This window comes from Balaenoptera physalus, assembly GCF_965194825.1.
Source record: "Balaenoptera physalus genome assembly, chromosome: 16".
Taxonomy (NCBI): domain Eukaryota; kingdom Metazoa; phylum Chordata; class Mammalia; order Artiodactyla; family Balaenopteridae; genus Balaenoptera; species Balaenoptera physalus.
In genome coordinates this window covers 70636692-70653429 of record NC_138898.1, presented here as the reverse complement: position 1 = coordinate 70653429, position 16738 = coordinate 70636692, and the positions used below count along the sequence as shown (strand labels likewise).

General features: G+C 41.8%; 1 protein-coding gene across 15 annotated transcripts in view; it reads left to right on the top strand.

Annotated features, from left to right (window-relative positions):
* DNAH3 (dynein axonemal heavy chain 3) overlaps nt 1-16738 on the top strand; it is a 209385-nt gene that overhangs the window by 73607 nt on the left and 119040 nt on the right. For 14 of the 15 annotated variants that reach the window (XR_014254974.1, XM_082430917.1, XM_082430912.1 and 11 more), the window contains 7 exons: nt 3601-3715; nt 6798-6914; nt 7860-8039; nt 8717-8853; nt 11240-11441; nt 13055-13147; nt 15003-15113. Coding sequence is in view for 14 of the 15 variants with exons in the window: in XM_082430917.1 (XP_082287043.1) it covers nt 3601-3715; nt 6798-6914; nt 7860-8039; nt 8717-8853; nt 11240-11441; nt 13055-13147; nt 15003-15113 (955 nt within the window). In the remaining variant the exon portion in view is untranslated. The remainder of the gene's footprint in view (nt 1-3600; nt 3716-6797; nt 6915-7859; nt 8040-8716; nt 8854-11239; nt 11442-13054; nt 13148-15002; nt 15114-16738) is intronic. The other variant, XM_082430914.1, reaches the window with a different exon arrangement.

Genomic DNA, 16738 nt, shown 5'->3' with positions numbered 1-16738 from the left:
TGCTTTCTCTCCTTCTCCAAATGCCGCTGGAGTTCATATGTGAGAATTTGAACTATTTGAACTGCTGTTTTTAGGACCAGAGATTCTCAGGACCCTGTTTGTTTTTCCACACTTCCTTCAGGGTGATGCGTGGGGAGATGTGTTGCTAAGACCAGAGACCCTGTTAGGCAACTGGGTTTGGTTCTCACTCAACACATGAGGTTCTCAGACTGTGACCCCAGACCAGAGGCATCAGCATCACCTGGGAACTTGTTAGAAATGCACATTCTCAGGCCCTACCCCGATCTGCTGAATCAGAAATTCGGGGGATTGAAAGCTGAAATCTGAGTTTAAACAAATCCTCCATATCAGCGCTATCCAGTGCAGGAGCCACTAGCCACGTGTGGCTACTCAGCCTTTGAAACGTAGCTATTCTGAATTTGATGTGCTGAATGTGTAAAATATAGGCTGGATTTCAAAGACTTATTAAGGGGGGAAAAAAAGCAAAATATCTAATTATTTTAAATATTGATTGTATGTTGAAATGATAATATTTTGGATTTATTGAGTTAAGTAAAATAGTTTCTTTTTACTTGTGTTAAATTGGCTGCCAGAAACTTTGAAATGACATATGCGGCTCAGGTTATATTTCGAATAGACAGCGCTGCCCTAGGCGATAATGATGCCTGCTAGAGTTTGAAAGCCCTTCCTTTATACTGGGGCAGAGCAAGCACTTAATCTAAGGTCCTTCCGGGCCCCCAAATCTGTCTGCTACCTGAATACTCTGATGACCCCCAATAACACCACTCCTGTCCCTCTTTAAGGAGCAGGCCTACAGACACAGGCTTTTATTTTATTTTTTTTAATTTTTATTGGAGTATAGCTGATTTACAATGTTGTGTTACTTTCTGCTGTACAGCAAAGTGAATCAGTTATACATATACATGTATCCACAATTTTTTAGATTCTGTATAGGCCATTACAGAATATTGAGTAAAGTTTCCTGTGCTATACAGTAGGTCCTTATTAGTTATCTATTTTATATATAGTAGTGTGTATATGTCAATCCCAATATCCCAATTTATCCCTCCCCCTTTCCCCCCCTGGTAACCATAAGGTTGTTTTCTACATCTGTGACTCTATTTCTGTTTTGTTAGTAAGTTCATTTGTACCATTTTTTAAAATTCCACATATAAGTGATATCATACAAGACACATGCATTTGTACCAGGTTTATGTTATTTTATTAAAGGGCCTCAATTTCCCCAATAAGATGTTCCCAAGAAATACCAGCTCTAGAACACTTTTGCTGCACTGAGCATTTTATATGAATTAACCAACTTATCCATCACAACACCCTAATATTCTAGCTAATTTTATTCACATTTTACAGATGAGAAAATAAATTGATTAGAGAGATTAAGCAAATATCCAAAGGTCACAAGAACCAAGACCCGAGCCCAGGCTAGCTGACTTCAGAGCCTTAACCATTACCCTTTACTGCCTGAAAAGATAAACCCATCAAAGGAGACAGAGACTGAGCAGATACACAGCACACTGCCATGCTTCATGCCAACGTGCTCAGCTGTGACAAATCTAGAAGTGGTGATGCCTTGGCCAAGTTGTTTACCTCTATGTGCCCAGTCTCCTTAGCTGTAAAATGGAAATAATAATAGTAGCTAGGTGATTGGAGTTATTGTGAGGATTATAAGATAAGGCATGTAACCTGAACTGATTTAACGTCTAAGATCTCAGCTACTACCTATTAGTGAAGTGTGATGTTCCTTGTATCCCACTATCCCATAGTTAAGGCAGTTTTACCACAGCTCACCGTTAGTGAGCATCTTGAGTACATTTGGATAAGGTCAACTCGATATACTTCATAGACTCCCAACCTCATTAATTCCTCCCCTGTGCAATTATTTGCATAATTATAAGTCGTAAGGCACATTACAAGCATTTTATCTTATTTAATTTTACCAACAATGCTTGATATGAGCAGATGGGGACTGAAAGCCTGTCAAGTGACTTGGTCATGGCCACACCGCCAGCCTGTTTGTCTCATACTCATCTGGATTGGCACCTGCCTTTATTATTCTCTATATGCACGCTCAGTTTGGTTGTCTCCCAAGAAGGCCACATTTAGAATGAAGACCATGCTGCTGAGGTGTTGATCAGTCATTGTCTGGCATTATCCGTGCCTCTTCTACCTCCCTACACGAGGCTAGATAAGGGTTTTCAGCTCTACTTAGTTGCGCTGTTTGGCTGACCACATGTGAGCAATTCTTTTGCTCCTCTGACAGAGAGGAGAAGGCACATAGTAGGGGAGGAAGAAACACCAGATTAGGAGTCAGAGGAACTGGTTCTGGCACTCCCCAGCTGTGTGTGTGGCTTTGGACATGTCACTTGCTTCCTCTGGGCTTCAGTTTCCTGACGTGTAAGTAAAGACCAGATGGTCGAGGATACAATGAAACACAGTGCTGAGGCAAAAAGAATAATCCCTCCTTTTCCCTCCAAAACCTTTGCTTCCCAATTTTTTAGCCACGCCTGCATTTAGTACCCAGCTGTCCTGTGGAAACAAGAAGAAAGGAATTTATCTTCCCCTTCTCTCCCTCCCTCCCCCTTTCTATAGAGGGGCTGTAGATGGATGGACCCAGTGCATCAGGAAAATAGCAGGTGTTTTTTTAAAAGGTAGGGACAGGGAGTGGGAAAAAAGCCATCATATAAATTAATAGAAGGTCTAAGACCTGAATAAGAAGTCAATAATAATTCTGAAGTAAATAGGAATAATAAGGAGTAAATGAAAAGGGAAGAAGGAAGTCTTGTTTTAATGGCCTTAAAACAGTTGTCCTCAACTGGGGGTATCCACCCCCAGGGGACACTTGGCAACATCTGGAGACATTTTTGGTTGGCACGACTGGCAAGAGGTGGGGACTGGGGGAGTCAGCTACTGACATCAAGTGGATTGAGGCCGAGGATGCTGCTATGCATCCTGCAGTGCACAGGACAGCCCCCCACACCCAAGAATTATCCAACCTGTATTAGTTTTCTAGGGCTGCTATAACAAACACCATAGGCTTAAGCAACAGAAACTTATTTTCTCACAATTCTGGAGGTTGGAAGTCCAAGGTCAAGGTTGTCAGGGGGTTGATTTCTTCTGAGGCCTCTCTCCTTGACTTGCAGATGGCTGCCTTCTCCCTGTGTCCTCACACGGTCTTCCCTGTGTGCGTGTCTGTGTCTTAATCTCCTCTTCTTATAAGGACACCAGTTATATTGGATTAGGACCCACCCTAATGACCTAATTTTAGCTTAACTACCTCTTTAAAGACCCGTCCAAATAGGGTACCTCACATTCTGAGGTACTGCTGGTTAGGAATTAAACATATGATTTTTGGAGGGATACAATTCAGCGCATAACACAGCTCAAAAAGTCACTAGTGCCAAGTGTAAAGAAACCCTCCAAAACACTGGAGATAGCTGGTAAATATTAGAGTAGGATGGTAAACATTTTAGTAAAATTAAAGGCTTTTTAAATTTCTCTAATGGCTGAGCTGAAATTCCTCCTTTGATGTGTTTTGAGGCCTCCTCCTTTGATGTTACTGTCGCTGTGTTCTCTCTTTAGACTGGAGCCCATTGGTGCAGCTGCCAGTAAGGAATACTCTCTGGAGAAAAACTTGGAGAAAATGAAGTTAGACTGGGTTAACATGACGTTCAACTTCGTGAAGTACAGGGACACGGTGAGTCTCAGTCCAACTGTTTGGCCCCCTGAGAGCAGCCCATTTATTCTGTAGTAAATTACAGAAGGGATTCGTTTCAGAACCGCAACAGAACTCAAAGAAGAAGGATCTCTAACTAATCTGTTTTAGAATTTTTTATTGAGATATAATTGACATATAACATTGTGTAAGTTTACAGTGTACAGTGTGTTGATGTAATAATTTTACGTATTGCAGTATGATTACCACCCTAGCTAACACCTCTATCACCTCACACAATTATCCTTCCTTTTTTGTGGTAGGATAATTAAGGTCTAGTCTCTTAGCAGCGTTGAAGTTTTTAATACAGTATTGTTGTCTATAATCACTATGCCGTTGTATCAGATTGTTTCCTCCTGTCCGCCTTCCTGTGCCAGTCAGCCTTCCTCCCAGACACCATGGAGGGATGCATTTTCAAATGAGAAAGGCCTTTTGATTCAGAGCAACAAGCTTTCTGTTGAAAAGGAGCTGAGCAAGCCTCCTGAATTAGCATCTCCCTGGGAGCGCACCCCAGGTCCCTCAGAAGTATACCTGAGGTAGACAATACTTAGCACTTCTCCAGTGTTATTATATTAAGTGCAGGAATCACCTGAGAATCTTTCTAAAGTGCAGGTTCTGATTCAACAGGTTTTGGCTGGGGCCTGAGGTTCTGCAGTTCCAACAAGCTCCCAGATAATACTGAAGCTGTGGTCTCTGGACCACATTTTGAAGAGCAAAGCTGTAGACTTTCTTGTCACTGGCACTTGTAGAAAACATATAAGTTCACAGAGTGCCTGTGGAGGTGCATAAACCTGAAGGGTTTGCTCAGCCATCTCCGGGGTCTGGCTTGCTCTTGGGATGGGCCATGGGTAGGAGGACTTGCTGCTTGGGTGAGCTGTAAATCATGGAGGCAACAGGCAGAAACTCACATACTGCAGGCTGTCAGCTCTTAAACCAGTGCATTTCAACCCTGGTACACTTCTGGTCACTCAGTTCCAATGTGCGTGTGTTTGGGGTGGGTGGCTGGAGTTCCCACACCACCATGCAATTCTCTGACACCAGCTGGGTGCCTTCCAATTCCACTCAACTCTGACACTATCTACCTGGAGATGGCATCAGATCCCACAGGGTAAGGGTTCAGTCCTACAAGACTGCAAACCCCCTCACTCCCCCATTCAGATGCCAGTCTCAAGCCCAGGGTATCACCTGTGCTTCTGACCGACCAGCTATAGATTGGAGGTCCCAACGACACCCTCCTTGGGTTCAGTTAATTTGTTAGAACTCAGAGAAGCAGTTTACTTACTAGATCACTGGATTGTTATAAAAGGATATAGGACCCAGGAACAGCCAGATGGAATATCTATGGGGAAGTGGTGTGAGGCTTCCATGCTCTCTCTGAGCATGCCACTCTCACCAAATCTCTACGTGTTCACCAACTCAGAAGCTCTCTGAACTCTCTCCTTTTGTGTTTTTATAGAGGCTTCATTACTTTGGCATAATTGATTAAATCATTGGCCACTGGTGATTGAACTCAATCTCTATCCCTGTTCCCCTCCCAGGAGGTCAGGATGGTAGAACTAAAAGTTTCAACCCTCTAATCACAGGGTTGGCTCTCCTGGCAACCAGCCCCCAACCTTAGGTGTGGTCCAAAAAGCCACCTCAATAACAAAATAAAAGATGCCTTTATTGCTCTCATCCCTTAGGAAATTCCAAGGGTTTTAGGAGCTGTGCCGGCAACAAAGACCAAATATGTTTCTTATTATAAATCATAATATCACTCTGGCCTGAGCATCTGTATTTTTAAGGCACCCCTGGTTTTTCTAAAGTGCAGTGTGGATTGAGAACTAAAACCCTAAAGGCTCCCATACTCCTCCCTCCCCCAGGCTGCATGTTATCCTTTTGTGACTTCTTTTCCTTTTTGTCTTGATGCCTTGATTTCACTTGACTAAGAACTGTAGACAAGCCAGTGGGAGGGAGGAGAACTGGGGGCCTCTCCCAGCAAGACCAGGTGACCATGTGTCCCACCAACTTGGTGTTACAGGATCTGATTGGATTAGATACTGCTAGAGGCTGTGGGGCTGAGATGAAGAGTTAAGTTGGGGAACCTGATAACAGACCAGTTACATCTGGCCAGTCTTCAGAGTTTTTGACTGAAGTAGCTATAGACAAGGGTCAACAGCAAAATGGGAATCGAGGTACCACTTCATTAATAGCTGGACACCCCTCAGTGCAGAGCTGCTGGTAAAAGGTGGATGAGAGAATATATCCTCACTCCAAATTAACCACCCAGATGTAGGTTTGAAAGAAGTGAAAACAGAGCAAGAAAGACCAGACCTACCACAAAGGGACAGACCCTTATCAGCTTTCTTGCCACATGGCCCAGGAGGAAAAGTCCATCTACAGGGGCTAACCTTTAAGGCACAGTAACCCTAACTACCAGTAAAATACGGCCAAATAATTATTTAGTCAGAGGTTCCCAAACTTTCTTGGTTCACGGTGCTGTTGGTATCTGAGTACTTTTTAAATGGTTCCCTTCCCTAGTCCAAAAGAAATACTTAACAGCTTTGTTTATGAAGTAATTGGGTTCAAACAACTTAAGTATTTGTGTCCCATCAACTGAACAAAGGTCTGGGAAAAAGTGCGTATAAATTAAAAGAAAAACATTTGTATTTTGTTTTAAAATAACCACAGTTATTTGCTGTGAGTTTGCTGCAGTGCCCTGGGGCACACGGTTTGGGAACCAAAGGTCTAGACCTAACCAGATTAGCAGTTGATTCTACCTGAGGGAGAGCCGGGAAAACAAGTGAACAGAAAAGCAGGAACACAGGGAAGGGGACAGAACTCTTCCTCTTTCAAACAGATGCTAGTTGCAGGTCTAGGCTTGGACTGTGTTTGATTTCTGCAAAGGAGGTAAAAAAAGTCTTTAAGAATATTTTCAAGGAAGAAAATAGAAACTTCCACCTCCTACAAGACATAGTGTCCCACAAGGGTGGAGATCTGAGCTGTGAGGACTTTGAGGATCAGCATAAAAATCTGTGGGGGAGAGGTCTTGCGATTTTGACGGGGTGGTCATTTTTATTCACAGGATACAAGCATCTTGTGTGCAGTTGATGACATTCAACTGCTACTTGATGATCACGTGATAAAGACCCAGACCATGTGTGGCTCTCCATTTGTCAAACCAATAGAAGCAGAATGCCGGGTAAGAGGAAATGAGGTTGAATGTTTTGTGATGGCCCGTTAGCTCCGGGTTTCTTGGAGGAGCAAGAAGGTTTTTTTTTTTGTTTTTTTTTTCCTGGCTGTGTGTCATGAGGGATCTTAGGTCCCTGACCAGGGATCCAGCCCCTGCCCCCTGCAGCGGAAGAGCGGAGTCTTAACCACTGGACCACCAGGGAAGTCCCGGAAGAAGGTTTTTAAGTCCAATTAACAAAGAAACTCACTTTCTCTTGATTAGAAAAAAAAAAAAAACAAAAGACTGAAAGCAATAACCATCCAAGTAAGCCTTTATAACAGTCTGCCAGACAGCTTTTGCGACAGTCTGCTGAAAGAGAAGATGAGATTATTTGAATGCACCAAACGAAAATACATTTGGAAAGTATCTTATGGGCTATAGTAATCTAGAATGTAAATTACACGAGGTTTGGCCTCCTTTGCTCTTTGTTTGTAGAAGTGGGATAGGCTAAGGACACAAACTTGAGCCAGACTGCCTGGGTTCAAATTCTGACTCTGCCCCTTATCAGTTGTATGACCTTGGACAAGTTACTTGAATTAGTTGTATGTCAGTTTCTGCACCTGTGAAGTGAGCTTTGTAATAATATCTCCCTCATAAATCTGTTGGATTAAATTGGTTTCACATACATAAAGCACTCAGACCATCACTTGTCACAGAGTAAGCCTTATAAATATTATTGTTGTTGTTATTGTTATTATTATGATTATTCCACTAGGAAAAGAACTCTATGAGGGCAAGGACTCATTTTTTTCTCTCATTGCTGTATCCACTTTGCCTAGAAGAGTGACCAGGACATAGCAGGCACTCAATACGTATTTGTGGAACAAGTGAATGAGTGAATGCGTCAATTTGTCGGTGGGTCTGTGATGCAGAGTGGCATGTTAATGACTCAGATATGAAATGCTAAATTTGCAGAACTGGGAAGAAAAGCTAGTTCGCGTGCAGGAAATTTTGGATGCCTGGTTAAAATGCCAAGCCACCTGGCTATACCTGGAACCAATCTTCAGTTCAGAGGACATCATAGCCCAGATGCCAGAAGAGGGCAGGAAATTTGCCATCATTGATAGTTACTGGAAATCACTCATGTCCCAAGCCGTGAGTTTTTACTACCTAGAACATCTCACCATCAGGAATGTGGGATGCCGTACAGATGTTCCTCATTGTGCACTGCAGCCATGTCCCTTGAAACCTATTAGTAAACTGGATTTTTGCAAATTCAATATCTTTATAAAATTTTTCTAATTTCAAAAGTTATTTGTTATTAAAAATTCAAACATGGAAATAGGAAATATAAAAAGTAGACGCCTTTTGAGATCCCACCTTTGTAGAGGTAACTATTAGCAATTTGGATAATTTAGCTCTCATTCCTAACGAGGTATAAGATTTTATTTGTTACACGATAATGCAATAAAGCTTTTATAGATCGAGAATAATTTTAGAATTCAGATAATTCTCTGTATTCAGTTACTCAGTTGTTTAACAAACGTTCAAAGGGCCAGCACAGACTAGTATAGAATGTCGTGGTCTGAATTCCACAATCCCAGAAGTTAAAATATAATTGGCTTTGTTGGTTTCAGGTGCCCAACCCCAGCCCAGTCAACCATGGCCAGAGGAAGAGGGTCATGTTATATGAGCAGTCAACCTTGTGGGATTAGGAGATGATTAGGGTAGGAGGGTCATTAGTTGATGGGCTGGTCGCACACTCATTACAATAACTAGTCTCAGAATCTGGGAACCCCATGATGATTATCACCTTTTTTTATGGAACCTAGGTAAAAGATACCAGGGTTCTGATAGCAGCAGACCAACCACGGATGGCTGAGAGGCTTCAAGAAGCCAACCTTCTGTTGGAGGACATCCAGAAGGGGCTGAATGATTACTTGGAGAAGAAGAGACTATTTTTCCCCAGGTATCCAGTATCGTTCTCTTGCTTGAAGTTGCCCTCTTGACACATATATAGGTAGAATTACATTTTTTCATACTGAGAGTTAGCTTCTACTCATCTATTCCATATTCTTTCTAGGTTTTCCATTCCCCAAAAGACAGCTCTCAGGGGTAAGGCGTGTCTTCATGGTCACTATTTAGAGTGAGGTTGAATGGACACCAATGGAACCAGCATGGTCAAATACCCAATTAGAGGGGTATAGTACTCAAGAGCCTGGACTTTGGAGTTAAACAGACCTCAGTTGAGTCCTTAGCCACACGTGGCTATCCAGTGCTTGAAACGTGGCTAGTGTAACTTAGAAAGCAAATTTTTAACCTATTTAATATTAATTTTTTAAATGTAAATAGTCACATTTGGCTAATTGCTTCAGTGTTGGACAACACAAATATAGCACAAATAGTGGAAAGAACCTCGATTTGGAAGCACAAAACTTAGTAAGAGGAGACCTCTGAAATTTGGGCTTCTAGTCCTATACCCACTACTGTTATTCCTAATAAAAATATGAATAATAGCCAACACCCATACAGCATTTACCATATGCCAGGTCACCACTTTAAGTGCTTACATGAATTATCTGATTTAACCCTTACAATAATCCTATGAGGTTGCTAACATTATTTTTACCCCCATTTTACGAATGAGAAAACAAACAGTAACTTGCCAAAAAGCACAAGACTGGTAAAAGAACAAGCTAGAATTCAAATTCAGGTAGTCTGCATAAGACACTCAGTTATTTAAATTATCTGAGCTTCATTTTCTCCATAAGTTAATTAAACACATACACAAAGTATCTCAATATTTCTTTGTGCATTTTTATGGAATAAAATTAAACAGTCTCAACAAACACTTTGAAAATGTTATTGATAGTCACATATTTTAAATTAATTTTAGCTTGAAAATGCAGTGCTAAATAATGATTTTAGTTTTAAATTATACAGATATATTAATTATTACTCTTACGGCCATTGGCCTTATTCATTATCTTACATGATGAATCCATAGAGGTCAGCTATTTGAATTTCACTTGGGAGTGGGAGAAATTGACATCCTCATTAGATATTGGTTAGTCAACCAGCCAACAAATAATTATTGAGCTATTCCTACCCATTCAATGCTGCCGTTATAGTGTATTAATTTGCTTTGCTGTATAACAAGCCACCCCAAAACTTAGAAGCTTAAAATAACAGCTATTTTACTTAGCTCACAATTCTGTGGGTTGGAAGATTGGGCTGAGCTCAGCTGGGTAGTTCTTCTGGTCTCATCAGGGCTCACTCAAGTGACTACAGTCAACTGGCAGTCAGTGGCCTCAGTCACTTGTCTGGTGGTTAGCTTCCTGTTGGCCAGGGCAGTGAGGATAATTGGGCCACGTGTCTTTTATCCTCCAGAAGGCTAGCCTGGGTTTATTCACATGGTGGTGGTTGTAGGGTTCCCAAGAGCAGCAATAGTGGAAGCTTCAAGGCCTCTTGTTGTTTAAGCTTGGAACTAGTACAAATTCATGTTTGCCACAGTCTATTGGCCAAAGCAGGACACAGACCCAGCCAAGCTTCAAGAGATGTGAAAACAAACTCCACCTCTTAAAGAGAGAAGCTGCAAATATTGTGGTCTTTTTGTAATCCACCAAATACAGTGAAAACCATCATCATATGATCCCTCCATTATGGAACTTAAAACCTAGTGGTTACAGTAGAGGTTTGTCCCTTGAACATTTTCTGAAGGTTTGTTGTTGCTTAGGGTATAAGCAAGAGAATGAAGCTATCTTATTACCTCTAATATAAAACATGATAAAGCCCTCTGCACATGAATAGGCTCATTATTAACATGCACTTCTTACTTCCCACCTGTAACATTTTTCTGGAGATAAGGAAAGAAAAGGAAGTCTTTTCTCCTCCCACCCAGCAGTTCTCAACACTGACTGCACATTAGAATCGCCTGGGATTTTTAAAAATACAAATTCCCAGACCCAATCCCAGATCAGTCATATTATAATCTCTGGGAAGTGGAACCTTGGCATTGGAAATTTTTTTATAAGCTCTGCAGATGATTCTAAAGTGCAGCCAAGGTTAAGAACCACTGCTCTATCCAGGTTTCTTTCACCTGGTAGCAACCGCTCTCTCCCAGCCATATAAAATCCACATATACCAGCTTTCTTCCTTTCTTTTGCTAAGTCAAAACCATCTCCACCCTCTATGCCCTAGATGAAAAATGGTGAAGAGGAGTGGGCCTTAGATAAGACTCTAGAAGTAGCTGGTGTTCACGGGAGTGTCATCTACCTGTTGGGGAGTATCACCTTGTTGGAAAAAGAAGCTCTTAGAAGAGATTCCAGTAGCCATCTCCCTTTGCTTTGCAATAGGTTCTTCTTCCTATCAAATGATGAGCTGCTGGAGATCTTGTCAGAGACAAAGGACCCCCTCCGAGTTCAACCACACTTGAAGAAGTGCTTTGAAGGAATTGCCAAGCTGGAGTTTACAGACAGTCTGGAGATTGTGGGCATGATCAGCTCAGAAAAAGAAATCGTTCCATTCAAACAGAAAATCTCCCCAGCTCAAGCCAAAGTAACTCCACTTACCCATTTTTGGTTCTTATCATCATAACAGAGCGAAACAGAGAGAGGCAGATTGTATGTTGGTTAAGCATTTGGACTCTGGTTCCAGACTGCCTGGGTGTGGAACACTTAGATTACACAACTTAATGACGGCGTGCCTTTGGGGAACTAATCTTTCTGAGTCTGCTTGCTCATCTCTAAGATGGAGATTATACTGCAATTCCCATGGCATCCTAAACTTGTGGAAGGATTTCAACCACACTTGATGTGGAGGCAGCAGCAGGAATCAGATCCAAACAACTAATGCTGTTTAAATCCCCATGAGCAGAGCCCAGTTTAAAGAGATCTGGTCAGATGGGGCAGGTGTTTTTAAAGGTCAATAATATTTCATGGAATTAATGCCATTTAACTCAGATTTTTCATACATGTGCCCTTATCAAATGAGTAAAATGTAAGTTACTTCCACTCTTGCTGAACATGACAGCACCCCAGCGTAGAAATAGACAAGCACTCTTTCCTTGCTGTTTTTTGCCACCCACACATTTAAGTTGCAACAACCAGGGATCATACCTTAAAACCAGACACCAGCTAGCTCACAAGCACCTGAGATCAGCAGGTACAGTTTCCTGAAATTCTAACACTGAATAATATGCTGCACATTCAAATTACCTGCAGAGCTTTAAAAAAATCCAAATGCCCTGCTTGCATCTCATACCAATTAAATCAGAATGTCTGGGAGTGGGAGCAGGCATCCGTAATTTTTAAAGATCTCCAGATGATTCCGTGCACAGCCAAGTTTGGGGACCACTGGAATAATGCGAGAATTAGAACTGTTCAATTAGAAATGAGCAATTTATTTTATGAACTTGTTGACTAATTAAAAATGCACAACCTAAACGTTAAGAGTTGTGTTTTATTCAGCGGACATTCTTAGGACTTCAAGCTGGAGAGGCAGCATCTCAAGTAACCCTGAGAAAACTGCTTGGAGGAGGCAAGGAGGGGAGATATATAGGAGTTTTGCAACAAAGGGCAGGTAGTCTGAACTTCAAAAGATTATTGTTAATTTAAGAAAACCAGATACCTCAAGTTAAGGAATTTAGTGCTTTTCTATGGATGGGAAAATGCAAAAGTCTAGGCTCATTGAAATCATTTTTTTGATATGCACGTCAGCTATCTGGGGCCAGTATCCTGTGTTTTCTCACCCTGAGTTCCCCCAGGGCTCACCAGCTCCCTTTGGGAGGTGGTGGCTGCAGTCACTGATGGCTGCAGCATCTTTTGATTACTGATATGGCAGAGGCAATATTTTATTTCTCAAACTGAAGTGTAAATCTGTCATTTGTCTCCTGAGAGAGACATAAATAACGTTATTTACAGTTGTCTTCCAGAATATGATATGAAAGAAGTGCATGTTAAAAACTCCCTATTACCCCTTTTTTGAGACGTACACTTCTTAGAATACAGTAAATAAGTGTAAAACCAATAGTTAAAGAATACTGGCTTGAAGGTGTGCCAACCTTTGGCCTCCCTCCAGCCCTGTCCAGAGAGAAAGCTGGCTTCTGCCCATGGTCCCTCCCTCCAGGCTTGGCTAACTGTCACTGCCTCTCTGTCTGTCTCAACCCACAGGGCATGGTGGAAAGATGGCTCCAGCAGGTGGAACAGATGATGCTTGCCAGTATGCAGGAAGTTATTAGACTTGGGATTGAAGCGTATGTCCAGGTAAATGAAAATTGGGGTACACATGCCAGGGTGTTGGTACACCAACAAGAACTTTGGGGACAATGTTAAATGGAAGCCTGTCTTCTGCTAAAACCCACCCCTCTCCTGCTGAGTAACACCTGACCCCTCTGTGCCTCTTTCTCCTTTCCCTGTAAACCCTGGGGCAATGTATATATTTCTGAATATAAAACGTTTGCAGTTAGAAGCAGCTGACACTAGCATAGCCTGTGAGCCAGAACCCTTTGTTTGCTGTGGGCCAGGCCTTTCTGTGAAAATAATTGATGGCAAGTGGTTTATTTAGAGCCCCTTCCCAATTAAGCATCCCCTCCCCCAGGCTTTTATTAACATTACACATGCCCTGAAGGGCACAACTCATTAAGCTCCCAAAGCTTTAGGTGACCTGTATAACAGAAGGCCTAAGGGAAAAGAACCTGTTGCAATTACTCTTTAGCCAGCTCCTCACAAGGTTAATGTTGTCAGACTAGATATTTGGTCTCCTCTACTTTAGGTGCTTCTCACTTTGGGGCCCCCACCCCTATCCCCAGGACTTTTTCCATCAAAAAAAGGGGTATTCAATTAACACCTTCCCACCAAAGTACCAAGGACTGACCCTGCTGCCCCTCTCAGTAGTATTTGCCTTGTAAATGAAAGACCAGTCCTTTGTCCCATGACATATTACAAATCAAAAATTAGGTTAAAGAAAAACGGCTACCTGTATGAAGTTATTTCACGCAATTGCATCTGTAGCCAGACACAGCAAACTTTTTCTGTAAAGGACCAGATAGTAAATGTTTTCAGCTCTGCAGGCAATATACACCAGGCACAACTATTTATCCTTGCCTTTCTAATACAAAAGCAGCCTTGGATGATGGGTTCAACAGTGGGCATGGCTGTATTACAATATAACTTTATTTACAAAAACAGATATGGCCATATTTGGCCCTCAGGCTATAATTTCCCTATCTATAGTTAAAAAAAAGTTAGGGCGGTCATGGCTAAGAAAATTGTGGGGCAGTACTGCAATGTTATATAGCTATCAAAAGGAGTAGTTATATAAATACTTTCTGAACAACACCTTGATTATAACTATGTAAAATCCCTGGATGGGAGCATTAAAGAAAAAAAGAAAGAAAGGAGTGGTTGACTGAAAAAAAAATGCACAACATGAGAGTTGTGAGTTAAGTTTTATTTGGGGCAAAATGAGGACTATAGACTGGGAGACAGCATTTCAGATATCTCTCAGAAAATGCTCCAAAGAAGTAGGGGGGAAGATCAGTATATATGTGATTTTGGTGAAGGGGAAGTACATGCAATCATCACATATTTTTTGCAGAAGTTTTCTTCTAGTCTCGTGAAGGTTGCTGCTAGTCACGAGGAGCAGATGTCACCATGAAGGGTTTTAATGCTTTTCTAGATATGAGGAGATACAAGAATTGGGCTCATAAAATGGTTTCCTGAAAATATCTAATTATCTGAAGACCTGTTCTGCCAGTTTTTCCCGGAGCACAGAGTGCCTTATTCCTGATCTCCACCCTGAACTCCTTGCAGGGGGTGTTGAAGGTCAGCAGCTGCAGCAGGTCATAACTTAATCCTTGTAGAGGTAGATGGCAAGTGACAACTTATAGGCGACAGAGTTAATGAAATTGTTGGTGATGATCCTTTTCTTTTTCATAAAATTCAGGGGAGGAAGACATAAATCAGTAATCCCAGAAATGTCAAGCCTTGTAGCCTCTGAGGTTGGGGATGAATTTTGTTTTTGTTGAGGGGGTAAGATGGTGGTGGATGTTTTTAGGAAGTCAGTTTAAATCACACAAGATGAACTGACCCTACAATGTGCCCCACTGCACTTTCCCAGGTCCCTCGTAATCACTGGGTCTTGCAGTGGCCTGGCCAGGTGGTTATCTGTGTCTCTTCCATCTTTTGGACCCAGGAGGTTTCCCAAGCCCTGGTTGAAAAGACCCTACCGGTAAGTGAGCCTGTCATGAAGCTCATAGAGGAGATTTGAGCTTGATTATGATTTGAATGACATATAATTAGAGTAGCCATTTTTCTAAACAAAAAAATAAACAGCCCCATGGTGTCACAGAAGGCAGGGTTCTCTTTGGGACAGAGATTTGGGAATTAGGGCTGTCCTGGAGTTCTGTAGTATAAGAACTCTCACATTTCTTCCCAGATGGAAATTCTAGGCTGCAGTATCCTAAGTTTCATCAGCCTTTGCTTCCAAGTGTCAACCTGGCAGAATTTCTACCAACAGAGACTGCTCATCTTCTTCCTGGGCCAAGAAGCCACCTGGTCCTGTTTTCCTCTCCTCTTCCTCCACTATATCCCTTCTTACCACCTCCAGTCCAACACCAACCCACCTCCAGCTTTTCCTTCAGCTTTCTCTTGAGACCAAGAATGCTCAGGTCCTGCTTATCTTCAGGTCCAGACACACATATTTCCAGCTAACTCTGCCACTGTTGCCTGTACTTGAGAGTTCAAGACCTGGATGGATTTGAGTTCAAATTCTGACACCTCCACCTGTTAGATATGTGACCATGGTCAAGTTACGTAACCTGAACCTCAGTCTCCTTGTCTATAAAATGGAAGGAATTGTAGCACCACACCTTACTACTGTGAAGGGTTAAATGAGATGCTAGTAAATTATTCAGTACTTAGATCCTAGGCTATAAACCCCACAGGGCAGGGGGCATGTCTTCTTGGCTCACTATTATATCTCAAGGGGTTATTGCAGTGTCAAGCACATAGTAGTTGCTCAATAAATATTTTTTTGACTGAATACATGGTAACTCCACTCCCAACATTTTTACCATGGTATAATTTCCCATGATTATCTCATTAGAATTCCTGTTATTCCCCTATATACAATATGATTGTCTGTGGCTAGACTATATTTTAATTTACTATATTTTGCTTTATACATTAAAATTAGAACATTAATATTTGACCAAGTTTCACTTTTTACAGATTTCTTGTTGATAATTCCTAAAAGATGTGTTGCACTTTACACGTGCAAACTGCTTTCACGTACATCATTTCAAACCTCAGAAACACTAAAAAATTCTGACTTTTGTGACTGTATCTCTGTGCCCCAGTTTTCCTACCTGTAAAAGAGGAGAGTGCTTCCCATCACACACTCAAGCCCTGGAGTACAATGAATGCTGAATGATGTGCCTTGGCATCCTAAAGGTGTTGGTACAGAATTGCTATCCATCCATCCATCTACCCATTGTTCATTTAACAAATATTTGTTTGACTTTGCAACTGGGACTTTGCTGCTAGGCAAAGGGAATTAGAGGTGAATGAGACAGTCATGGTCCCTGTCCTCATTGATTTACAGTCTAGTGGGGGGAGATAAAAAGGCTCTTTTATAGAGCTATGATACTGAAAGTACAGGGATCCAGAAAGCATGGGAAGGAAGGAGAAAAGTAAGAGAGGGGAAGATTTCCCAGAAAAACAGTGTCTAAGAGGAGACATAAAATATGAATAGGGAGTAGCCAAGCAAAGAACAGGAGAAAGAGCACTCCCGAGAGAGAGAGGAGAGAGAGAGAGGAGAGAGAGACCAGAATGCGCAAAAGTCCGACGATGAAA